General features: G+C 28.5%; 1 protein-coding gene across 1 annotated transcript; it reads right to left on the bottom strand.

The window, feature by feature from the left end:
• Positions 1-653: 653 nt before the first annotated feature.
• LOC136080524 (uncharacterized) lies at positions 654-21,453 on the bottom strand. The gene is made up of 4 exons (XM_065797301.1): positions 20,412-21,453; positions 17,701-17,757; positions 11,889-11,983; positions 654-1,309 (listed from the first exon to the last, which is right to left on the bottom strand). The coding sequence occupies exons 1-4, from the start codon at positions 21,145-21,147 to the stop codon at positions 941-943; spliced, it is 1,257 nt and encodes a 418-aa protein (XP_065653373.1). The 5' UTR covers positions 21,148-21,453; the 3' UTR covers positions 654-940.
• Between the last annotated feature and the right edge of the window lie 602 nt (positions 21,454-22,055).

A 22,055-nucleotide genomic window follows, 5' to 3' on the forward strand; every position in this document is an offset into this window, starting at 1 on the left:
TAGCAAATACCAGATTAAGTTAAGCCTCTCTGAAAGCTTCGATGATTAATTTTAAATTATTATTTAAGTAATTTTTAAATTAAAAGAATTTTAAAAATTATCATAGAAGCATTCGGAGTTTCATTTGTCTAGTATTGACTACTTTTATACCATTTGGATTAAAATATGTGGCATTTAAGATCTATAACATGCAGTATTTTCCACCTAAATCCCATGTAGGATTTACCACATAAAACCCATGTGGGATTTACCATATGAAACCCACATGGGACAAAATAATAATCCCCATATGGGTTACATATGGTAAAAACCCACGCGTATCCCATATGGGATTTACCATATGGAATCCATGTGGGATTTACCATATGAAACCCACATGGGACAAAATAATAATCCCCACATGGGTTACATGTGGAAAAAATCCACGCGTATCCCATGTGCGCTTTTTCACTGGGAATTAACCAGAAAAATAAAAAAATTATAATTTTGCTCAACATTTGAAATTACGAGGTTGTGCACACAGACACAAAAATAGAATAATTCAAGCTAGACGATTTATGGCCTAGAAAACATCAATTTTAAAGCAATTTGTTCAAAACTTTGTTTAAAAAGTTTCATTCTATTTGCCTAAAATCATATATAAGCTGAAAATCTTATTATTCCATTTTGATTACTTGGTAATAAATGTTGGATTCTTAAAAACAAGTTAAGTTAATAATTTACAAATAACTAAATTATTAATAAATAAATTTTAGTTTTTAAATTTGATCCTCATTCATATATATAGAACAGTTTTATGTAACTTCATTATCAAACTTCTATTGATACTAAATGATGAATGGCTGAGTACTTTAACAGCTATAATTTTTTCTGGTATTTTGTCTCGTTTAATTTCACAGGAAGTTGAAGCTACAAAACAATAACTGCATCACTATTGCAACTACAAAGCAACAACTGGATGTTCTTTTGTTGAATCTAATATATTTTTATGTTCACAAAATAACTGTTTTTTTTCTATCTCAGTAAACAGTTTTTGGAAAGAGTTAATTACTTTTATGTTATCAGCAGCAGAAACCTCAGTGTATGTACAGTTGTAACGATGAGCAACTTGTAAAGCTTCTTTACAACTAACTGTGCGCAGCCTTGATAGATCTCGTTTTGTTCCAATCAGTAAAGCAGGGTACAAATGTGTTATTGAGTTATCATATAAATGTTTTAATAAAACTTTTGCTGCAAAAAATGAAGCTCGATCTACTATTGAATAAAGAATCATGATCCCAGAACTTTGGTTTAGCTCTATCTCGTCATTCTAAAAAAAGTAGGAAATAGTTTTAAAAACTGTTTAAATTTAATGCCTGTACAAATTTAACACTAAAAAAAACCCGAATATATAAAAAAGTAGTTAACAAAGATATCCTGGTAAAACTTCCTAGAACATAATGTAACTAGTTAACTTTAAAAATAGCTACATTATTAGCTAATCCAGTGGGCATGCGTTGTCTGGGGGACGTCCTTCGCACGTTTGGACGTCTAAGGAACGTCTTACGAACGACCTTCGGACGACGCATGCCCACTAGGAATAAGGTAAAGGGTTAAATGTTTTTATAGGCAATTGAAAACTATGTAATAAACTTTTAAACTATCTGTTTGGTAGCTTCAATGAATGTATTCACAGCTATAATTAACTTGTAAGAGCCTATAATGAATCCATATACAGCAACGATAAATATGTAAAACGGGGTAAATACGATTCATTAACCTAAATTAGCTTTACAAAAAACAATATTAAACGGTTCTAAAGTAAAGAAAATTACATTCAAAATAAAGAAAGGGTTAGGTTTACAACTCGGAAAGCTGATAGATGCAAAATCATCAATTCAGCTGCAAAAGTAACAATAATAATATAGGGTAGGTGATGGTAATATGAGCACCTTGGTAATATGAGCATACTTAAAGGTTTCTTAGATGTAAGCAGTGAAGTTAAAGTTGCTTTGTATGTTTTGAATCGACTTTATGTGGTGACAGCAGGAATCAATACAATTAGCGTAAATTCATTTGCGGTAATTAACGGCTATTATCTAATTAAAATACTGTTACATATTTTGCGTTGTTAAAATAATATCATCACGCATGAATAAAAATGTGGCGCAAAATTTTGGTGCTAAAATTAAAAAAATTTTTTTTCATAAATAAAAATATGTGAGCTAAAAGTCCAATCCATTTTTGTTTTGAAAATATTGCATAGAAACATTTAGTTTTGACTTTATTTAAAGATGCCATTTTTGTGTAATATGAGCATGCTCAAATTACCCAGTGTTTTTCATCGAAATTATCTAGATAAAGCCCTAAAATAGCAGTGGTTTTAATTGCTTTCTGAATAAAAACAAAACATAGTGAAAAATTTTAATACATCAATATTACTAAGTATTTTATTGTAAATTAAATTCAAAAAATTTGAGTTTTTATCCTTAAAAGCTTTGAGTTAATAAAATTGAAGAAACAACGAACTAATTTTTTTTTATTACTATTTAAGGAAAACATAGTACTAATGTTTCAATAAAAAGTGGCTTCAAATTTGATCTTTTAATGATAAGATTTGTTAATAAAGAATTATTATATTCTAAAAATTAGTTTTAATTGTCAGGATGGTATTAATTTACTTAATTAATCTTATTATTTTGAGCTATTTTAAAGTGCTCATATTACCTAGTGGTCTGGGTAACACGAGCACTTTTGCTACTTTTTAAAAATCTCTGTGTTTTTAAGAAAATATTTCGGGTGCCCAAATATCTAAGTGGATCATGAGTAGGGATCCCTAAAAGTTATTTATTGGCAAATTATTGGCTTTGGATCCAGCATTATTATTTATGAAAATATTCTAGTTTTCGCTTGAGGAACGATATAGGGTAGATTGTAGGGTAGATTAGGGACTATATAGGGTAGATTAGGGTAATATGAGCTTTCTGGCTTTGATAGCTTTCTAATTAATTAAACAATCCAGGGTTCATTTTAGTAAGGGCATGAATCCAGGGTTCATTTTAGCAAGGCTCTTAAACTTGCTATAGCTGGATATAAACTTCTTGTCATGTTAATATATCTATATTGTTCATTTCAGTAGATTATTACCCACTTAAGTACACTGTAAAACTTTACCGTGAAATTAATAGTACTACACCATAAACAATACGGTATTTCCTCATGATTGTCTTTCACGATGAAGTACTGTTGTTATTAAGTTACCTTGGCCGTAAACACTTACGAGGCCGTTTATCAACTTTATCGGTTGTGTCTAGATCATAACCAATTAGCGATGAATTTAAGTGACAACTTTAGTAATTTGCCAAACAACGTAATATCTAAGAATAAAGGTTGTGAATGTGCATAAATTAGTGCATAAATTAGTGTGCATAAATCCTTGAATAAGTTGTTGTATGTACATTCTAATGCGCCTATCCATAAATCAGTCTATCGACTGATTTTGGGATAGGGGCATTAGAGTGTACATACAAGGACTTATTTAAGGAAAGGCGCAGTCAAGTGAACACAAATCAACTGAGGGTTTCGGTTTGGAGATGCAGTATTCCAATCCATCATTTTATTGTTCGGCAAAATACTAATATCATAATTGTTGCGAGTGAGATATGATCTAAACACAACCGTGAAATTTGAGAAAGTTTTAAATATATTTATTTACATATGTATATATATATATATATATATATATATATATATATATATATATATATATATAATATATATATATATATATATATATATATATATATATATATATATATATATGTATATATATATATACATATATATATATATATATATGTATATATACATGTATATATATATATTTATATATATATATATATATATATATATATATATATATATATATATATATATATATATATATATAAATATACACACACACACATGTTCATATGGGTACCATGGGCTTACAGGCAGGACGCGGACTCTAAATGGATCTAATTCACCCCAGCCCATTCAACCAATTTGACGGAATATTTCGTATGTATAGATCACGAAATTTTCCGTCAAATGTGTTTAATAAAAAAAAAAAACGCTTGTTTACTTTTTTCATTTAGCTTTCATTTTACATTATAATTATTGAAAGAGTTATACACTCGTCTAAAATTTGACATCATTTATTAATAAGTAGAAGAGTTAGCAAAAGTTTATTAAAAATGGTGATTAAATATGTAATTCAACATAGTTATGTTTAATGATATCATTAAACATGTTTTTTAAATGCGATGCATTTTAGCACACTAAACAGTAGATGCCTAGCAACTTAAGCTTTACTTAAAACAATCATTTTGCTTCATATAGTATAATTTGTTGTAGTTCTTATCTTGTTGCAGTAATCAATATTATAAATATATTATTGTTATATATCATGGTTTAAGATAATATAATATATTATCATATACAATGAATCATGGTCTATTGGTTTGTGCATCCCTTTCGCAGTAATTTTTTTTTTTTTTTTTTTGTTCTTTATTACAACTTTTTAATAAATCATTTTACAGTTTTTATAAATAAAAAAATAAAAATCTAAATAGAAGAAAGAAAATACAATAAAAAGATTTTGACATAAAAATAATAAAGAACGCGGAAACTCGAAGAAGACCGGCAGGTCTTGTCATCGAGAACCACTGAAGTAAAACACTTATTTTAAGTCTAAAATAATATAAAAAGTATATACACAAATAACGTTTTTTTCACATTAAACATTTGTCTACAGAATAAAATAATTAAATAAACTTATTAAATAAAATATTTTAAAAGTAAATCAATATATTTGTGATTGAAAAAATTAGTTTTTTTAAGATTAAATTTAAAAGAATTTAAAGTACATTGTTGAGAAATATCATTTGAAGCATTTAAAATTACATTGTTCCATAAAAATGGTCCGCGAAAAGAAATACAAAATTTTCCAAAATTAGTTTGAGAAAACGGTTGTCGAATTAAATTATTATTCCTTAATATATATTTATTTCTGTCTTTTTGTAGATATAGATTTTGAAAAGAAATGGGCTATAAGTTTGTTTTACATTGAAACATGAAACATAAAATATTAAAAACATTTAGTTCGTATATATTAAGAACTTTCATTTCATATAAAAGAGGTTTTTAGGTTTTTGAGGTGTTTTTGAAACAACAAAAACTGAAAATAATAAAAACATTAAAAATCTGAAGACAGAAACAAATAAAGCAGCTGAGTCAAGCAAGTCTATCAGTGACTGGTCGCTTATTGTCAAACAGGGTATACATAAAAAGAAGCCTACAGAGCTGCTGATGGTAATAAATGTAGCCATTAATGAGTTAGACGAAATAAAAGGAAGAGCAAAAAATGCCATTATGGAATAGCCAAATTAACTGAAGAGAGCATCGAAATAAAATCAAAAGAGAACGAGTCAAAAGTAAATGAAATTTTTAAGCTCTTTTCACTTTTAAACCATGTCTCAGTCACAGAAATTATATTTGGTTTGTATTGTTCAATTACCACTTTGAAATCATTTAACTTGTTACTGAGAGGAGTAACATTTAGGTATAAACATGACAGCTTTTTAATTTCATTGCAATCTGACACTGAATTATGTAAATATTTATTGATCTGATTTCATTTTGAATTTGATGGTTTTATTGCCACGGATGGCATATCATAAGGGGTCACTCTCTGTTCTTGCTTGATTCATTTTATTTATTTCAGTTCTTAGGTTAAATCATGACAATGTAATACCAAAATTTGTTAGACGGCTGAGATCTCAAACTAATAAACCAGGTCCAGTTCTTGATGAATTAGCTGAGGATATTCTTGGCAACACAATATTAGCATAAGCTAAAAAATTGAGAATTAATGTCGCACATAAAGATATTTATCTTAGTCCAGATTTGACTGAGGTTCAGAGACTCCAAGACTTTAACATCAGAACTGGTATAAATAAAAAGAATGATATGCCATCCGTGGCAATAAGACCATCAAATTCAAAATGAAATCAGATCAATAAATATCTACATAATTCAGTGTCAGATTGCAATGAAATTAAAAAGCTGTCATGTTTATACCTAAATGCTACTCCTCTCGGTAACAAGTTAAATGAGTTCAAAGTGGTAATTGAACAATATAAACCAAATATAATTTCTGTGACTGAGACATGGTTTAAAAGTGGTTCAGTTGTATACACTGAAGGTTACCATCTGTATAGAAAAGACAGATCAGACGAACAAAAAGGTGGTGGTGTTTGTTTATATATAGACAACTCATTAGACTACTATGAACTAAATTATGCTGTTCTAATTCCCTGTACACTAGAACAAGTGTGGGCAGTTGTTTAATTTAATAATGACAAGTATTTACTTGGATGTATCTACAGGCCAAATGATTTTTTGGATATGGCTTTTTGGATAAGTAGCTTTTGGCCTGGCATGCAAAATATCGACAAAAATAAGTTCAAAGGCTTACTTATCAACTTCAATTTCCCACCAATCAGCTGGTCAAATGGCTGTGTTGATGCGATTTCGAATGAGAATGGAATTGAATATATTTACAGATACTTCAAATGATGATTTTCTTTATCAGCATATTAACATACCAAATTTCCAGCTGTCAGATGAACAACTTGGGAATACCTTAGATTTAATTTTTACAACTCAGTGAGCAAGTGTTAACGATATAAATTCAAAACTTGTTTTGGGAAACATACCCAAAGGCCATCTAATAATATGTTTCAGTTTCATCTTGTCTGATAAAAAAATCCGCGACAATAAAAGTAAACAAAGATTTATGTTTGCTAATTAGAACTAATATCTGATCTAATTTCAAATGTTGACTGGATACAATGCTTCATTAATAAAAATGTACAAGAAATGTTTGATGAACTGATTTTTTATACTGAGGTGGCATGTAACTATTTCACTCCAATTAAAGACATTAAACTTTTTAAAAACTAGACCAGCCTGGGTTAATGCTAGGTTAAAGTTTTTTATTAGAAGCTAACAAAATTTAAGATTTAAAAACTGCTTATGTAAATGGAAAGACCCTGTTTTGAAATCTAAATATGAAACGAAGGCGCAGATCCAGGTTTTTCTGATGTTTGAGTTAGCTAACTTCCTAACATGGAACAAACTCCAAAAAATTAAATGTTTATACTTATATCAAATAAGGATGCATTACAAAAAATTGCAATAATTGGAGCCTGGGAACAAAAAAGCCCTAACATTTTGACCACAACTGCCCCAAACAAGAGAGCAACAAGTTCGTAAAATATTTTTTGAATTATTCTTAAATAAATTTATATTCATGAATAAATTCTAAATTTCATACAATTATCTCTTATTGTTCTATAATTATGGCTAGACAAAGTTTGAACTCCCCTCAATTTGAGGGGGTTACAAATTTTATAAGGTCATAATTTTTGAATGCTAAGAGATTATTAAATGAAGTTTAGAATTTATCGATGAATATAAATTTATTTAAGAATAGTACAAAGAATATTTTACGAACTTGTTGCTCTTTTGTTTGGGGCAGTTGTGGCAAAAATTTTAGGGCTTTTTTTGTTTCCAGACGCATTTTTTTTCAAACCATTTTTATTTGACAAAAACATAAACATATAAATTTTTGGAGTTTGTTCCATGTTAGGAAGTTCTTAAACATAAAAAAAAAACTGAATCCGCGCCTGAAATGATTAGCAAAAATGTAGCAGACGAAATTAAAAAAGTGAGGAAAAACTTTGCGCCTAATCTGGTAAAAAGAGCCATCAAGAACCCAAAGCTTCTCTACAGCTACATGAACAATCAACAAGCAGTCAAAGATACTTTAAAAGCATTAAAAGGAGCAATTGGTAAAACCACTCAAAATTCAAAAGTTATTGCTGATATCTTAAACAAAAGTTTTCATGCTGCATTTGTAAAAGAAGATGACGGTCCAACTGCCTTCTTTTGATTTAAGAACTACTGAAACATTCATTATGACAAATGAAGATTTTACATATGAAGATGTTTATCTTAGATTAAAAAACATAAAAGGTAACAAATCAAGTGGTGTTGATAATTTACATTCAGCTATTTTAAAGAATTGTGCATCAGTCTTTGCCATTCCACTTACCTATATTTTAAAAAAGCCGTTCCAAACCAGCAAACTGCCAGTACAATTCAGATCAGCAAATATCACTCCTCTGTACAAAAAATGCGAAAAAACCTTAGCAATTACATGTAAAATAATGGAAGGTATAATCAGATGTAAATTTGAAACTTTTCTATATAAGTTCAAAATAATAGTCAAGCAACAGCACAGTTATTTTAAATAGAAATCATGTTTAATGAATTTACTCAAAACACCATTTCAACCGCCGTAGAGAATGGTTAACCTGTCGATGGTATTATTTTGGATTTTGCCAGGGCATTTGAGACAGTGCCACATAAAAGATTGTTGCTTAAACTTACAGCTTATAGAATATCTGGTCTGACAATAAAATGAATTGAAGCATTTTTAAAAGAAAAAAAACAAAGAGTTATGATGGGCGAAAATTTATCCTCTACCAGTGGTGTGTCACAAGGGTCAGTAATTGGACCACTCTTGCTTGTACTATTTATAAACGATTTGCCTGAAACTCTAAAAAATTTAACCAAGCTTTATGCAGATGACACCAAAATTTTAAATGAAATGCTCTCAAGTGCATCAACTTTTTCTTTGCAATCTTGATTTAGCTTTTAAGTGGACTCAAGACTGGCTTGTGAAATTTAATATTTCACAAGCCAATCTTGTACGGTCATGGATTTTAGCCGGAATAACAAGAAACCACCCCTTTATATTAATAAACAAAATTTAAACATAAAAGAATCTGAAAGTGATCTTGCAATAATCTTTTCAAGCAATCTGAGATGGAAAAATTATGTAATAAAATGCGTAGACAAAGCCAACAAAATGTTGGGTTGGATTAGAAAATGCTTTGTTTGTTTAGATATTAGACTGCTGAGAATACTTTATGTTTCTTTTGTGCAACCACTGTTAGAGTTTGCAGTACAAGTTTGGTCACCTATTTGAAAGTAAGAAATTGAGTTATTAGAAAGAGTCCACCATCGTGAAACTCGATTAACACCATCACTTAAAAAAATCAACTATGAGAATTGTCTAAATGCTCTCGACTTGACTACCTTGACAAAAAGGAGACAACGAGGAAATATGATTCAACTTTTTAAATTCTTCAACGATTTAAACAATTTGGAAACAATCAAAAAAATTAGTATTCAACAAGCTCAAACGAGAATGTCAAGTGTCAAAGAAATCACTAATTAAGCATGCCGTGAAATCTTTTTATTTAATAGATTGGCCAATTTATGGAATAACTTGCCGAGCAAGTTAGTTAAAGCACAATCAGTTAACAGTTTTAAAGCAAACCTTGATTGCTGGATGAATATCAATCTAGTGAATTGGCTGTCATAGTGTGTTGATACCACACTCACTTGCTCACACCAGTTACAGAAGTTACTAATACTAATACTAAAGTCAAAACTCCTCAGTCCGTAAAATAGATGGTTCTAGACAATTTGGACAGATTTAAAAAAAAAATTGGATCATTATGGAAAATTTCAAGTCAAATGTAACAACAGTTTAAAAACAAGCCAATATACCCAATTGGTTTGTGAAGCCCTTTCGCAGTAATTTACTGACCGGTCTGTAAGTTATACAGTAATTTTAATATATTGTGTTATTTGGATTCTATGATTCCTTTATCTATATTAGCATGGTGTTTTTATATTATAACTCCAAATTTTATTTTCCAAAAAAAACTCTTAGTCTGTAAAATAAATGATTCTGGGCAAGAGTGATTAAAATAAAAATTGTGGTATTTTATTTTCTTATAGCTGTTGGATCACACTGGAAAATTTTAAGTCAAATATAGTTACGGTTAAAATGTTATTCAAAAGTCAAAACAACCCCAAAATTAAGTAAATAAATAAAAACCCTCATTCTTTAAAATAGATGATTCTAGACAATCCCAACAAATTAAAAAAGAAATTGTGGAATTTAATTTTCTTATAGTTGTTAGGTCACAATGGAAAATTTCAAGACTAATTTGATAACGTTTCAAAAGTCTGTATGACCCAAAAATACTTTCTCTTTCGGTGCAATAACACTGCAAATTTTCCATACTTAATTCCTATTCTTTTTGTTATAAAATCATCTATTTTATCACAACAAACAATTCAATAACGTTAGATACGCATAACTTCTAAGGCTAATAGACCCTTCAAGTCTTCTTAAGTTCTATAAAATGACACAATTATATATAAATATATTATATTTACATTATTATACATATATATTATTAATATATATGTTTAATAATGTAAAATAATATATCATATATATACATATATATATATATATATATATATATATATATATATATATATATATATATATATATATATATATATATATATATATATATATATATATATATATATATATATATACATATTTAAAAAAAAAATGCTTTCATTCGTTTTGATCAACCAACATGTCTGCTGATACAACTTTGTAGTTCTCTAGCGACTCAATATAGGTGTGTTGATTAATTATGCTATTATAAACTTTACGCACACTTACGTCGTTAAAATTGAAACAGCACCAAACATTAACACTTCCACCGCCACCTTACAACCTTGTTCAACAAAGCAATTACTATTTACTTTAAATCTTAATTTAAACCTTTTATCATAATGTTTGTATTTTTTATTTAATTCTTCAAAGTTAATTTTATCATTATTTTTTTCTAAAATACATTGGTTACTTAATTTTAATAATATCATTTTTTCTTGTTAAAAGTAAGTTTTTAAAGTTAGTAAAAAATATAGTGTTTTTAAACTTCCTTAATTCATTTTTTAGATTATCGTCAGCCAAGAACCAAGACGCCGTATGTCCATTTTTTCGTGTTTCCGAGAAAATTGAGTTTTAGCATGTAATGTTTTTGCGCCAGAAAGTCCTACTGGTTATTTATATATTACCTAAAGTCTTCTATTTTTAAAACAGATTTAGTGGACAGATGCCCCACTCTTTGAAGAATATTTATTGATATTGAACAAAAAGAACATTAAATGTGGAAATACAACCTCCTTCTTCTCAGCTGACAATATATTGCAAAACTACCAACAATGAAGCAATTTACTTGGTCAGTATGCTTGGTCAATAATACTTGGTCAATATATTTTAACATAATGATTCATTGCCTGAATTCCAGTGGGGATGCGTTGTCCATAAAACGTCCGTGAGACGTCCACCGGACGTCCTCCGGACAACATGTGCCAACTGGAATGCATTTTCAGTTTGCAAGTAAAAAAACTTGTAATAAAAGCTAAAGGTAAAGCTCGTAGATTTGTTACCTGGTTACGTGATTTGGGCAAGGTAACTTGTTATGCATTTTCTGTCTCTCTAATTTTTAAAATTTTAAAAGTTACAAACTATTGTAATTAATGTTACATAAAATATACATGCGCCGTGAAAAAACGTCCCTAAAAAATTTAAACCCGAAGGATATCATCCATTAGCAATAAAATAAACCAAACTGTTTTTTTTAAGCTGTTTTAAAAAAGCATTGCATCAAAGCAAGCATAATTGTTGAAAAAATTTACTTTAAAATAATTAATTTTTGCAATTTTTGAGACCATTACTTTTGTATTTGCTTGTGGTAGATTAAGCCAATATTGGTTTTATGGTAATTAAGGACATTGTTAAGTTACAGGACAATATAAAAAGTGATAAATCGACATAAATCTTTAAAAATAAATTGGAAACAAAAAATAAACATTTGAAAATTAACAAAAATCAGTAAATAAACAAAGATTGTTACCAAAGATTCTTTATTTATATTCTCTATGTCTTTATCAGTTATTTCCACTCCAACGGATTGTTCATTCCATTTCACTTTTCTTGAATACACTTCAGCTTAAAAACAAAGTTATCATTTGTTGCAAAGCGTAGAAAAATATTACCGGAAAATAAAAAACTGTATAAAGTATAAGTACATTAATCTCCTTATTCCATTTATTCACATATTTAAGTATTTTAAAAAATTCTAATATTTATAATTTAAAAATACTACTGTCATTAAAAAAGACTAAAATCCTGAGACGTTTGTTCTCAAACGGTTACCTGTTGAGTCGATATAATCGGGTTTCATAGATCTGACAAAATCTTTGATTATTAATACAAAATAAATTAAAAAAGCATTAAAAACTTTTTTATCTTTGAGGTGTCCTTATTTACATTTATTATTAAAGAAATAAAGGACGATTGTTTTATCATTTAATACATTTGTTTTAATAAAAAACTCGCAACAACTAATTTTTCTAATTAAACTAAAATAAAAAATTAGTTTGCAATGCTTCCACGTTATACAAAAGTTTTATAAAATTATTTTTCTATAATAGAACTTGAATAATTACCATAATCATAAGCACACCCTAGAGGAAACAGGTTCAAACCGAAAAAAATGTCCCACTTATATACGCAATAATTATTTTATTCGACATATTTCACTCGGCAGATTTTTAGTTTGAAGACCATTTTTATATTTAGAAAGCAGTCGGCATTTTTTAAGGACTCGCTTTGTTCCTGAAATCGTCCCTGTACATAAGCTTTCTTAATTTATCATGCACAATATCAAACTTGGATTTAAGACTATTTCTCATGTTTCTGTGTTGTCTAATAACTTTGAAGCGGGGTGTACATCTAGAAAATAGGTTCAGCTCCAATGGAGAGAAGATTTCTTATACTGGCGTATTATCTGGTAGATCAAACAAAAAATTTTAGACATTTCTTCTTGAAGACTGCAGCAGAAATTTACCTTTTTTCTGTGAGTTGCACAAGCCTTTTTGTACTGTTTTGTATTTTCTCTAATCATATCCAGTGTTCTAATAAAAAACCTAAATTAAAACCCTGAAATAAAGTATCCAGCACGATATTTTATTTGTGCAACAGAAAATAATTTTAATAATATTAACATAATTTTAATAACCGATTCCCAGTTACCTTCTATAATCAAAAGATTGAGAAATGCTGCATATCCTGCCGCAGGGGTGAGTAGAGGTAGCTGCTTTAATCCCAAATAAATATTATCAAGCTTTAAGTTAAATGCTAAGAACCTTATAATAATAGATTTATCACCTGCTTGATGTTGTGATGGTTCTCTTGAACAATAGTTATGATGATAAATTTCGTACCTCCTCCTTCCTTAATCCTGTCATGCTTTAAACCCTTTTTGTATAAGAACTTGGCCTTCATTAACTTCACAATCAAGAATGCTTAAACAAGCATTTAAAAACCCGCCTCCTTTATCTATCCCATTCTTTACAGTATAATTTAGGGATATTTCTCTCTTTTCCACTACTTGATTAATAAGCCCAAAAATATTTTTGCAGTAGACTAAATGCTTTGTTTTCTTATAAATTTAAAGCTCTGCAACGTCAAAGATACAATCTAGAGCACTGTCTTCAACCACAAGGTATTTTTCTTAAGTTGGGTTCAAAAAAACTACTTCCCTTTCCAAGCTTCTAAGAACACTACAAGAGTTTCTAATTGGAAGCCACTTACCAAAATGTATGTTTTTAAGGAAAAATGATTTTGACTTTTTTCCTTCGGAATTTCAATGTTAAAAGGTTTGGGGTCTTTGTTAGCTGTATTATCATCTGCTTCCACTTTAGATTGTTTCCGCTTCAAGATTTGAATTTATAAAAGTTCTGCACTTCTTCCATCTGAAGTGTAATAATATGTTGTTTCCATTAACAACTGTTTAATAAACGTAGCATCAATGTAGTACTTTTATACTTTTTTGATCTTTGTTTATTATTGTACATATAATTTACCTTTACATAGTCCTGTCTTAAGATTATGCTGCAAATTCATATACTGCATGGATGTGGTAAACTTCGTCCCACTGTTCACAGATATCTCTGAAATACATTTTATAACAAATAGCGCATGAAGAAATGGACTTTTTGGTTTTGCTTTATCTCCGTCATGTTCTTACTTAAAGATTTAATTTTTTCTCTAAAAGATTTGCCATTTAATTTTATATAAAATCATTTATGCTTTAATTTTTTTCAGATTCGTCTACAAACAATTTTTTATTTTGAAAAGAAATGATCTCTAAAAATTGGTACTTTTAAAGCATCAAAATGGAGCAAAACCAAAAGGGGTGCCGTACTCAGGTTTCTCAATTGTGTAAAATAATCGCTGAGCCTGGCTCTATTGAATTCTCATCATCTCCAGGTCAACTAATTGTTTCAAAATAAGAAAAACCGTTTGAACCGGAAGTAATGCGCCTTAAGTTAAAAACTGGCCTGTGTACGTATAATTTCAAAAAGAAGTATTTAGAGAAGTTTGAAAAATGATTTAGGATTAAGGTCATACACAATCCTCACAAACAGTCAAAAAGCTAAATGATCACCTTTATAAATTGGAATTGTCACAAGCTTTTAGTAAGAACCAGGCCGCATAAAGTTCTGGATTTAATAAAGCAATACTAAGAAGTTACTCTAAAAAAATTCTGATGGGTTTATTTATGAGTTTTTGGTCTACACGAAAAAATCGCTTAAGGGTTGTTTAATTAAGGTGGTAACCCTAGAAATAAAAGTTGATTTTTGATGAAATTTTCAAAAAAAATATTTCTATTGTATTTAATTAAGAATTTTAATACCTTTACAAAAATGTATAACGTGAATAGGTTTTTTTAATATGATTGTCAATATATTGATATAATTGTGAATTGGTTCCTGTTACTTTTCCCTAGCAACGCGCTAGCAACATGTAAATGCCCTAAAAAATGCAGCAGAATACTATTTTTGAAACATTTTTATGGCTATACTTTAAAACTATATAGTGACTATAAGCTATACTTTAAAAACTAAAACACATGTTAAAGTTAAAAGGATAAGCATGAAGTTTGTCTGGTGACATGAATTGCTTATCGAAGGCAAATTTCTTTTTTGTTTTGAAGTCTATTTATTTGAATTTTTTATTTTTTAGATTTTAGTTAGTAAAAATGATTTCAACAAAACAAAATTTACAAAGAAAAATAAAAAAAATACCACCAAAGAATCGCCACATGGTTAAAACCAAAGAAAAAAACTTTAACAACAACAAAACTAAAGCAGATTTAGAAACTGAATGTGCAAGCTCCAGGAAACTTAAAACTGCAGGTTTTGTTACTGAATCTAGTAATAATGATGGTAGTAAATATTTTATGTTTATGGATATTGAGCAAATGAAAAAGTTAATTTTACCAATTCTGTACTGTCCTAAATGTGATAACAAACAACCGATAGAATTTATTGATAACCTGAAAAGAAGAATGGGATTTGCTCATTTATTAGAATTGAAATGTATGAGCTGTGGTTGGATTAATTCCTGTTTCACAAGTAAAGAGTGCCATGATTCTCATCGAAAAACTAAACGTGGTCGCAAAGAGTCAAATGTTCGAGCAGTCATTAGTTTTCGTGAGATTGGTCGGGGCAAGGCAGCATTGAAAATGTTTACTAACTGTTTTAACATGTATGGTATTGGTGAATCAGCTTTTGACAACTTAAATGACAACTGTATTTCAAATGCATATGCTAAATTAGCTGAAGTATCAATGAAAAGAGCTGCCAGTGAATTTTCTCAAGCGAGTAATCAGCCAGTCTGCAAACGCGTTACAATAGATGGTTCTTGGCAGAAGAGAGGTCATGCATCATTGAATGGTGTAGTTACAGCTGTTGTTGGTGATAAAGTTTTAGATTATCAGGCTTTCTCAAAACACTGTAAAGGTTGTACAATGTGGAGATCCAAGGAAGGTACACCTGAACATGATAGATGGAAAGTAAATCATAATTGTCATATAAACCATACTAAATCCTCTGGTGCCATGGAAGCTGCTGGTGCTATTCAAATTTTTGCACGTTCCATCCAGAAAAACAATATAATTTATTCCCAATATTTAGGAGATGGAGATACTTCTTCTTTTAAAGAAGTTGTTGAATCTAATCCTTACAAGGAGAATGGAATTAACATTGAAAAATTAGAGTGTATTGGCCATGTGCAAAAGCGACTTGGTACTAGAGTTTGAAATTTAGTGAAAAACTTTAAAGGGACAAAAACTCCAATACATGGTAAAGGGAAACTTACTGATACTATTATTAATTCCATGCAAAACTACTATGGTCTTGCTATTCAGAGAAACTCTGATAATGTATATGCAATGAAGAAAGCTATAGGAGCCATTCTCTACCATTGCACCGCACTTAATGATCCTGCAGGTCGCCATGCTATGTGTCCCAGAGATAAAAATTCTTGGTGTAAGTGGCAACTTGATCAACTAAATGGTACTAAGTTTCATAAAGATAAAATTAATTTACCAATATGGATCTATTTAAAGCTGAAACCAATTTTTCAAGATTTATCTGATGATAAATTATTGACCAAATGCCTCCATGGACAAACCCAAAATGCAAACGAAGCATTTAACGCAATAATATGGACTCGCTGTCCTAAAAATGTATTCTTATCCAGAGGAACGTTTGAATTGGCAATTAATTCTGCAGTTCTTCATTTCAATGATGGTGGTGAAGGAGTAAAATCTGTTTTGGAAAGTTTTGGAATTAAAGGACAAATAACTTCCAAGAAACTAATGGAGGCTGATAATAAACGTGTTAAACATATGAAGCACAAATCTTCTAATATGATGTTAAAACAGCGTAAAAAACTAAGAAAAATTAAAAAAGGCATAGTGGATGTTGAGGTTTCAAATGAAAAACAAACTTCATATATACCTGGTGGTTTTTAAACATTATTTTTGAAATACTTTATTAAAAGTCTCGTTTCCCAGGTTTAATAATTTTCGAGACATTACACATTTTAAAACATGGTTATTTAAAAACGGTATGGATTTATGAACTGAAATTTTCAGAACATTTTCATAAGACATAGATAAATCATTTCTCATAGGATTTTGTAATATTAAGAGCAAATTTCAGATTTATATGAAATTTAGTATTTATTTGAGTGACTAAATAAATAAATTCTGAAACATTTTGCATAACTTTGGAGTTATCAAGGCAAATCAAAATATCCTATGACAAATGAAAATATTATATATAATAAACATTTCTGCAAAATTTCAAAGCTGTATTATATAGTGAGATGATGTGTTTTCAAAAATATACCCCATTGTTTGAGGTTGAACTTATTTATTTTCTGGATAATCAAGGCAAAAAAATATTTTGAATGATTTTTTTTTTTTTAATTTTTTGAAATAGAATCAAGTTTTACTACAAAATATCAATAAATAGCTTAAACTCAAAAAATAAATTATTTCTAGGGTTACCACCTTAAGTTAAACAAAATTATTATTTGTATGGTAACAACGCAGATCAGAAACTTTATATTTAATTTGCGAAAATGAGTTAAGCTTAACATAAAAAAAATTAAAAAAAATTAAAAGTAAACTTTAAATTTCAAAACTTTTACTAGCCAAACCATCGGAAAAGCATTTTTATTAAAATACATTATTATCAAAAGTACTTGATTAGGAAATCCATATTATGAAAAAGCTATATTAATAATTGTCTTTTTTAAAAGTACATCCTCATTACTATACACAAACAAAAAAAATTATAAATGATTACCTGGCAATGACAAATATTCGTGTATATATCTCCCCGTAAGAAATCTTACTGTCAAAGCTAAAAAAAAAATAATTTAAATTAATATTAAAGGGATTTGAGAAATATGGCCTATTTCTTACCCATTTAGTACTTTACAGAATGAACTTTATTTTAATATTCAAAGATTTTATTAATTCCAAAAGTACAAGCTTTTATTTTATTGAAATATCTTAATTATTTGTTTTAAAACTGCAAATTATGTTCCATACTGTAATATCTCTGGTTTGTTATAGAAATGAAAGAACTTTTCCCCAATCTTACACATTTATTCTACTTATTATCATTGGTCCATTGTAAGTTTTTACATTATTTTTTCAAAAACTAATATTTGTGTGCATCCTTGCAGGCTAGGATACAACATTAAACTTCCATTTAACAGTATTTAACTAAAAATGTTTTAATAAGTTAATGGCTTAGAATGTTTTAATGAGTTTGGTTTTTGCTGTTTCTTCTAAAATAAAAACTTATTCCAATCTTCTCTTGTTGATCTAACAATTGCAACAAGGCATCCGGATTTAAATTGCCTGTTGTCTTAGAAACTCAATTAGAATAAAAGTACTTCATTCGAATATTTTATGAGCTACTCTAATTTAATAAAATATATATTTATTAGACATTTATTATAAAAATATTAAAGTTGAATAAATGCTTTTCAAAAATGTAGAGTAACCAAATCAAACTGAAGTTAACGTCAACTGAAGTTGGTCTGACGTAACCAAATAGTAACAAAATAGAAATACGAATTAATCAAAGCAACAACATAAAATGTTCACATTTTTTTTATCAAAAATGTTTAGTGATATTTTATTCTTGCTTGTAGTATTATTTATATTTGATTTTTTTTTAACTGTTTGTATTAATAACTATAATTACATAAATAGGTTTTTTTTAAAAACAAACAATTAAATCACTAGTTAATAGAAATTAGAGAAAATTAAGAGAAATTAGAAATAGCATGAGTAGTAGAAAGCAACCGTGGCGCAGTGGTTTGAGTTTTGGCTCAGAACTAAGAGGTTTGATGTTAGTTCTGTTCGGATAAGCAATATTGGTTAGAAAGGAGCCGTTTACTTCCTAGCTATATGTTTTTTCGCGGTGCTCTGTTGTAAGACCATTAGGTCTTCTTATGGCATTTTATTAAATAAAAAAAGTACAGAAAAAGATTTTATAGTTAAAAAATACCACCCATAAATAGTATTCTAATTTAAGGTATTACCGTGACCATGATTAGAATATCTCGACTCCGAAAAGTCCAAAAAGTGCTACGTCCACTATCGGTAAACACAAAAAGTTTTATTCTATAAAAAAACTGTTTTTACTAAAGAATGTTTAAAGTTTCTCCTTTATTTTTCACTTCATGAGTGTTTTCACTTCTCTGAATGATTGCATACTATCAATGAATGATTGCATACTATCAATGAATTATTGCATACTATCAATGAATGATTGCATACTATCAATGAATGATTGCATACTATCAATGAATGATTGCATACTATCAATGAATGATTGCATACTATCAATGAATGATTGCATACTATCAATAAATGATTGCATATCATCAATGAATGATTGCATACTATGAATATTGTATCATAAACGAATTGAAGTAAATAACTGTGAGTTTGAGTTTAATGGGAATTAACATAAAGTTCATGTCTGAACTTTGCACACTTGTGCACAAATATGTGAATAAATAATAGTTTAAACTAAAATTGTTTTTTTTAACCAAGTATATTTACGATACAATATTATAAGTTAAGATTCTGCTCTTTACAAATTCATGGATACCAATATCACGATTTTAAAAAAAGGCGGGCTTTTGCGCTCGATAACAATATATTCTTCCGGATATAATACTAAATGTTATTATTATTAAAACTATTATTGTTAAATAATAAATTTATTATTTGTTTATTGTTTTAAATACTTAAATGCCTATTATTACTAAATTAATTCGCAATTTAAAAATTTTCTGTGGATTTTCTTCTTTATTTTAATGCGCAACACTATGAAACCACCTATGCTTATTAACTATATAATTTCAGCCGAGTGTGAAACTCTTTAAACTATTATTTTTTGTTATATGAAAAGGTCCGTCAAAATTAATGTCAAAACACTTTTTATATTTACTACAAAAATAAAAATTATTCTCGCGAATGCAGTTTACAATAATATGCAATGGAGCAAAATAGCTCCTTTACAATGGAAACACTCATACATGTATTTTAATGCGCGAAAAAAACAACAGAGATCTTAAATAAATAAGCTTAAAATGAATATAGGAAATTTTTAAAACAGTAATTCACGATATAGGTGAAAACAATGTTAGCATCTATGAGCAATAAAGAATTTACAATAATATAATTTGATACGGTTCGTCTATAATCCGCAACAAAAAAACAATACCTTAGTATCAATAAGTTTTCAAAAGTAATAGAAAAACTAAATTGTGCCGGAAAAACAATGACGTCATGTAAACACACGGCAAAACTGTGAATAGTTTTTTTTTTGAAATTTCTTAACTTTAGTTATTATAAGTTATATAATTGCTTTAATTTAGATGAAAATAACTTTTGCTTAATTTTTTTAATAAAAGATGTTTATTTAAGTTTTTAATTAAAATATTTTGATTTTAATATAATATTTGATTTTGTATAATATTTGGAACAAACCTGTCTTGCCAACTGACTTTGAACCAACTAAGAGCAGATTAAACTTATCAATTGTTCTTGACGTTTCGTTTTTAAATAAAAATCTTTTTTTTATTTCTAAGTCCAGGTTTTCCTTTTGCTTTATTTCGTCGTCTGTTTCAAAGTCCAAACATATTGAATTTCTCTCCGAATTCTGCACAAATTTACCTGTATTAAAGCTAGCTGTTGGAATAGTTTCATAACATTCCCTTGGCGAATGTCTATTCAGCAACCGTTTTGATTGTATTATTCCAGGTGCACTGAGCAAACGTTCGTTTCTTGCTATTACACTATCTTCATCAACAGTCTTTGATCCTATTAGCATTTTTAGTGATTTTTTAGACAGCTTATCTTTAGATGATTGAGTGGTTGAGATGTTTTGGGGTTCATCGAATATTTTAAATAAATCGTCATTTTTTGATGTAAGCTTTCTTTGTAAGGATGATGTTATACTTTTTTTAGTACCAACTACTACTGGGTTAGTCGAAACAAAATCAACTTGGTTTGTTTGAGCGTTATTTTCTTTATTAATATCAGTATTTTTCTTAGAGTTAGGAGCTGAAGATCGTCTAGAAATTTTCTCTGCATAGTAGGACCTCATACGAAGTGTATCGGAGAGTTTCCTTGAAAATGTTTTTGTCTTTTGTTCTTTTTCATATAAAAAGCCATCATCGTTAAAAGAGTCGTCTTTAGGTTGCTCCGAATCTCTAATTTCCATTGGAACTAATAATTTACAAAGTGTTTTTTATATTTCAAACAAGATGAGAAATGATTCTTCGCTTTATCAATAAACTACAAAATCTAATTGTTTTTCATTCGCGTCGGAATAAATGTAATTATCAAGTCTAATAGCTATTGTCTAATTAACGTTAGAAAATTTTGAATCTAACAAAACCGATAATAACTTAATTGAACATATAATATCAAGAATATAATAAATTTAAAAAAAGAAGAGCTTATTTTTAACACCTTAAACAAAATATCAAAACAAATGTGTTAAAATTGACTTTGTTCTTTTTATTTTACTTCGCTGTCTTTCGATACCGGTTAATAAGATTATGACTAAGTTGTAAGCTCTTTCGTTTTAAGAATTAATAACAACGCACTTGTTTTTATAAACTTACAGGGAGAGTCCTACAGTTTTTTAAGATAACTAACACATTTAAATTACTCAAATCTCAATTTCTTTTAAAATAAATTATTTGTCAAAAAATACCTTTATACGAATGCCTAAATATATTTGTTGCAATGAACAGGGCGGAGAAATGCTACCTAACTGAGATATAAGCATTGCCGAAAAATTTTTAAGCTGAAATTTGAGCCTAATCTGATAGTAATAAAAAAACATCATGTTGTTATTATACACTATAACACATCATGTCGTTATATATTTTGAAAACTTCTATATTATAAACTAAATACGTCGCACTGTTCAGAATCTTTAGTCAAATAGCAAAATAAAATCTCGAATACAAAGGTATTTCAGAAACAACACTCTTAAAAGCTTCAAGAACGTACAAAGTAAAATCTTTTAAAACTGAACCCTTGATATATCTTATCAAATTTATAGCAAGTGCAATCACGAGTATTTTTGTTTTAAATATTATTTTAAATTTTAAAACTGCT

Source organism: Hydra vulgaris, chromosome 05 (genome assembly GCF_038396675.1).
Source record: "Hydra vulgaris chromosome 05, alternate assembly HydraT2T_AEP".
NCBI classification, from domain to species: Eukaryota; Metazoa; Cnidaria; class Hydrozoa; order Anthoathecata; family Hydridae; genus Hydra; species Hydra vulgaris.